Source organism: Elephantulus edwardii, unplaced genomic scaffold, assembly GCF_000299155.1.
Source record: "Elephantulus edwardii isolate Elephantulus edwardi_28Jun2011 unplaced genomic scaffold, EleEdw1.0 scaffold00363, whole genome shotgun sequence".
In the NCBI taxonomy this organism is placed as follows: domain Eukaryota; kingdom Metazoa; phylum Chordata; class Mammalia; order Macroscelidea; family Macroscelididae; genus Elephantulus; species Elephantulus edwardii.
Window position 1 is genome coordinate 1,851,752 of NW_006400113.1, and position 5,650 is coordinate 1,857,401.

The 5,650-nt window shown below is 41.5% G+C and overlaps 1 protein-coding gene across 1 annotated transcript in view; it reads right to left on the minus strand.

Moving 5' to 3' along the window:
• Positions 1-1,104: 1,104 nt before the first annotated feature.
• Positions 1,105-5,650, minus strand: part of TAF5L (TAF5-like RNA polymerase II, p300/CBP-associated factor (PCAF)-associated factor, 65kDa) — a 43,024-nt gene continuing 38,478 nt past the window's right edge. Inside the window, exon 4 of the mRNA XM_006902067.1 lies at positions 1,105-1,902. Coding sequence (XP_006902129.1) covers positions 1,105-1,902 — 798 coding nt within the window. The remainder of the gene's footprint in view (positions 1,903-5,650) is intronic.

Below are 5,650 nucleotides of genomic sequence, written 5' to 3' on the forward strand. Positions count from 1 at the left end.
CACATATTAGAGCTCAATTTATCCTCAGAGCAGTTTCATATGCTTGTGTGTGTACCCAAGATCTGTTTCACTAAGTGTTCTTTGTTGGTACTGCAGTCTAAAAGGTGGGAGCAAGGTGTCTCAAGGACAAAGAGGTTCAGAAATGCAACACTTCTGAATAAACAGTCATTTGTAAATTTGATACTTACAGGTCTATCTTGTGATTTATAATTATCTCCATTTCTTTACTATAATCACTCGTTTCAGGGGAGATAATTACTAATAGAAGTGCAGCCATGAAAAGACTTTTCCACTGTTGCTCCAAGATCCCGAAACAATCTCCATAACTCCACCCACCCACTTTTAGAAGCAAGTCAGCCAGAGTGATCTTCACCCAGATATTTTCCCTTTCTCCTAATATACCAAATTCTGTCATTTTCCTGAACCTTTGAAATCATAGTATCAGAGCCTATGTCAGGAATAAACCTGGAAGATAAAAGCAGAGAACACATGCTCTGCCAGTGCTAGATTCCCTTTTCTCAATAATTATTACATGACAATAATGAAAAATATAGTTTCTTTGTAATTATGGAAAACAAGAGCTTTTGGGGTTTTTTTTTTTTTTTTGGCCAGGATCCTGCTCCTCACTACCTTGCAATCTTAAATCATCAGTAAGGATTTCTCTTCCACCAAAGTGACTGATACTATTTGTAGCATTGCTTACCTTGAAAGTGCTTTGCAATCAAAATTAATAAAATCTAGCACCCCCCCCCACCCCACCCCCACCCCAGTGAGGTAACCAGGAAAGATGAGATGGATATACTCAAATACTTCCACATGGTCACAGTAGGGGCCTTTTAAAAGAATCTGCCATCTGATTTGAAGCACTTTTATTTCTTGCTTTCATGTGCCTTTCTCCTGAACCTCATTCCTTCCAAATTTCAGGGAAGAGTTTGAATGAAGACATGGCATTCTAAGGATGTTTGCCAATAGGAGAAAAGGAAAAGAGTAGGGAAGTGATTTCAGTCAGTGATTTCATTTAATAGGACTTGCAATCCCGAGGCCTTCCACCTCTGCCTCAATCCATTCTCTCTCTCTCTTAACACACACACACAAACATACACTCTAATGTTCCTGATTTTCTTGTGTAATCCCCGTCACTAAAAGAAGGTTACAGGCCATAAACTGCACACTTAGCACATTACTCATCTGTCCGGTGTAGATGCCCACAAGTTCACTGGAAGAGCCATCAGTAGGAGCACTGCAATAAGCATTCCTGATGTCCCAGACTCGGACAGAGTTATCCATGGAGGCAGAGGCCACCAAACTGCTGTCTGGGCTGAATGTAAGGCTAGTGATGTTGTCTGTGTGGCCTCTCAACTCTTTGTAAAGCATTCCAGATGCCAAGTCCCACAGCTTCAACCTCTGGTCTTCACCAGCAGATGCCAAGTACTTACCATTGGGAGAAAATGCAAGAGAAAGCACAGGTCCTCGATGACCTGTGAAAAGTCTCACAGAGTTCCCATGCTGAGTGCTCCACAGCCTGACAGTCTTGTCAGTTGATCCAGTGGCTAAATAGTTAGAATTAGGGTGAAATTTTACACAGTCTACGTCTGCCAAGTGTCCTGCATATATTCTTAGTGGGTAAGTCCGGTCAAATGACCAAAGCCTTGCAGTGCGGTCATGGGAGCCGCTGGCGAAGTAGAAACTATAGGGGCTGATGTCCAGGTCCCACACAGGGTAGGCATGTCCCTGGTACAACACAGTGTTGGTGAAGCTTCCAAGGTCCCAATAGCGAATGGACATGTCTTCAGAACAAGAGAGCAGCCCTGCACTGTCTGATAGGAACCGGGTTCTATACACAGGCCCGCAATGTCCTCGCAGCGTCTTCATCTCTGTCCCTGCGCTGTCATCCTCCTCATCCTGGAACAGCAGCAGGGTGAGGGGGAGAAGGAGGAGGAAACATACGAGAGGAAAAGCAGTTTAGTGCTCTGACAAGAGGGTAAGGGAAAGAAGGGCAAGGGAGAGGGATGGTTTGGGAAAGCATCACCTGCCTACTACACTGTCAATAGGTCTCACCTTTTACTCCAGGAAAAGCAACTGTAACTAGAAAAAAAAAAAAGGGAAGGAAATCTTTAGAACTCCCAAACGGATTCCTTTAAATTAATTTCAGATCAAGTAGCAGCATCAGATCAAGAAATACAGGGATGCAAGGTTGTTATGGAGTAATGACTACAGAAAGGTAACTTTCTCTGTTAATTCGGTTATCTGTCATTTGAAAATATTTACTTTTGAGTTTATTATCTTTTTAGATCCTTTTATTCTATGGGCATGTCTTAATCTGAAGTTTCTAGCCACTTCATTATGTCATATGGCACCCATTTCACCATTGCATTTAGAACAATTCTGACAAGTTCCTTTCTCCCATGACGGGGATTAGCAATGCAGGTAGCAACAGATGCCACTTCAAGATTATATAACTGTTACATAAATTCAGTCAAAATATAACTTAGTCACTTTAGAATTATACTAAGCTAGAAAGTTTTCAACAAAGAAAAGAAATGTTGCTGTTACCGGCCATAAACTGACAGTATCAAAAAAGAAATAAAGAGGTTTTAAGACAGTGACTTTCTGGAGCGTCTGGAACATTTCCTCAAAATAATAAAACAAAGCATGGACTGAAAACTGCTTTAAGCACACCAAGTAACTCATATAATTCTTGGAAAATATGTCCTTTGTGGAAAACAAAAGAAAAGAACCACTGATGGTCCTCCCTCTTTTCTTCCCCAAAAGTACACTATTTGCAAATCCAATTTATCTCCACCTCAGGCATTCACCCTCATGCTGTACTAGATTCCTAATGGGACATCCAGGAGCACAGACTGTGTGACCTCATCCTGGGAACCCTGCCTCCCCAGAGATGCTTGGCTTGTACAGGACGTGAGGGTGACTCTTCCCAGTGTTCACAACCAGGCAGCTCCTTGGAGAGCCGAAGGGAAAGGGACAAGCTTGCAGAGGTAACCTGGGGTCCACAGAGGAACGTCAAGGGGCCATCTACCTAGTAGAAGAGGCATGCCCCAGGATATTGACACCATGGTGGCCCAGCTTATGCCCTGGCTCCAGAGATATTTCCTATGTGGTGGAGGAACTTCATTTCATTGAAATGTCTATGGCATTTGGGGGTAGTTTCCCTCTCCCATTTTTAAAATTTTCATCGTTCTTCTTTTTAAAAAGTCAAGGAGAGCTTTTTGTTAACTCCAAGAAGAGGCTTGAGACTTTGGGGCTTACCCAGGGAGCTGTAGCCCTGTATGTGCCAGAGCAAAATGATGCCTCTCTGATTGAGTAGACAGGGAATAATCAGTTTATTTTATTGGTTCTGTTTTTTATTTTAACCACAGTGCATATATTCAAGTAACATGTCTTTAAAAACAGAAACCAACCCTGAAATGTGTATTTAGGATTATGATAAGGCAACTGAAGAAAACTAAACCTAAAGTATCCTGCTTTAAGTTGATAACTCTTAAAGGAGTTGGAAAATTGCTCTGGTGGATCAGTATATAGTGTCATTTTTATGGAAACTCTTTTGGCGTGCATAAAGAATCACTGTGTACAAATTGGCCAAGTGCTTGTATAGATAATGCCAGTGGAGTAAATATTTGATGGGCCATAACTTGAGTCCTATTGCCTTGCCATTATTAAACCTATAAATTTGAAGTATGTGGGGAAAAAAAGAAAATCCAATTTATCATCTTTATCTTGGAATAAATAAAAGTAAATTAACTTTCATTAAGCACTAGAAGAAAAACTAGCAAGATGAAGAATCCTTTTTTAAAAACAGGTGAAAATAATCTCAATATATTCAGTGATCTAATATATCAAACTATTATTTTAACCTGTAATTAAGAGAAAATTTTATTTGAAAAATATTTTCTTTTATTAGTTTGCATACAATTATTCATATATATTGTGCTTCATTCATGTACATAATTTGAAGACTGTTAACCATCTGGCTTTGTTGGCCTACCCATATCATTGTGAGCCATAGGTTCTTGCACAGGAAGAACACACTCTTTTAACTTCCACCTGAAAGTCACTACATTCTTGGTGCAGTAGAGGGGACACCTTCGAAAGCAGTGGATGCTCACAGGCATCCACTCAAAATGATCCTCTCCCTACTTTAAGACTAACTGCATAGTACTTCAGAATCATGGAGCATCCAAGGTTAAGATGTTCCAAGTGAAAATGGGTAATTTATAACACTTGCTATGTGCCATCAAGTCACCTGTGACTCACTGAGACCCTATGTAGAACAGCTCTGAGCCCTTCCCTACTTTGAGCCAGTCTCCCTGTCTCCACCACATCCACTCCCATTATTCCAGTTATTGTGTCAACAGATCTCATCTAGGGTCTTCCTCTTGCATTGTCGCTCCACCCTTCTAAGTGTGTCCTCCAAGGACTGGTCCCTCCTAGCAACATGTCTAAAGTATGAGAGTTGCTCCTTGTCTCTAAGGAGATAAGAACAACTTGGTTTCACCCTCTCCAGGAAAAATCTGTTTGTTCTCTTGGTAGCCCACGGTATGTTCAATACTCTCTTCTAGCACCACAGCTCAAAGGTATCAATTCTTCTTCTGTCATCCTTAGTCACTGTCCAACTCTCTGATGCATAGTAAGTAATTGTGAAGGCTATGGCCTGGATCAGGTGCACCTTAGTCTCTACACTGATATCGTTGGTCTCCGGTGCTCAGAAGAGGTCCCTGACAGCAAACTTCCCCAATGCAATTTGACTTTTGACTCCCTGACTTCTTGTGCCAAGAGTGTTGGTTGTGGAGCCAAGCAAGCTGTAATTGTTAACAACCTCAATCTCTTCTCCATCTTGCCCATTAGTGAGAAGTCTTCATGATGGTGCGCTTCAATCCTTATTGAAGAGTGCAGTCCTAGACCTTAGGCAGCAAACACTTCAGGTCCTCCTTCGTTGTGCCATGTACAAGTTGTTGTATGAGTCTTCTTCCAATCCTGATGCCACATTCCTCCTCATAAAATCCAGCCTCCAGAGTGATCTGTTCTGCAAATATATTGAAAAGGTAGGAGAAGGATGTATCCCTTTTCTGATTTTGAACCATGCAGTGTTTCCTTGCTCTGTTCTGACTAATGCCTCTTGGTCCAAGCATGAGCACAATGAGGTGTTCTGAAGTCCCCATTATTCTCATTGTTAGCCACAATTTGTTGTGTTCCACATAATCAAACACCTTTGTATATCCAATGAAACATTGAAACATTCCTCTGGTAGTGTTTTCAGCCAAGATCCATCTGACATTGGCTATGATGTCCCTAATGCCACAGCCTCTTGTTAACGAAGCTTGTATTTCTGGTACCTCACTGTAAATATACTGTTCCAGTCATTTTTGGATAATCGTCAGAGGAATTTTGCTTGCATGTGATATTAGTGATATTACTGGATAATTTACACACTTTGTTGGATCATCTTAAATATGGATCTCTTCTAGTTAGCTGGCCAAGTAGTTGTCCTTGAGATTTCTTGGCATAACCTGGTCATGACACCAGGGGAGCATCTGTTAGTTGTTGTTGTTGTTATGTGCCGTCGAGTCGTTTCCGACTCATAGCGACCCTATGCACAACAGCCCTAAACCCTGCTCTATCCTGCGCCAACCGC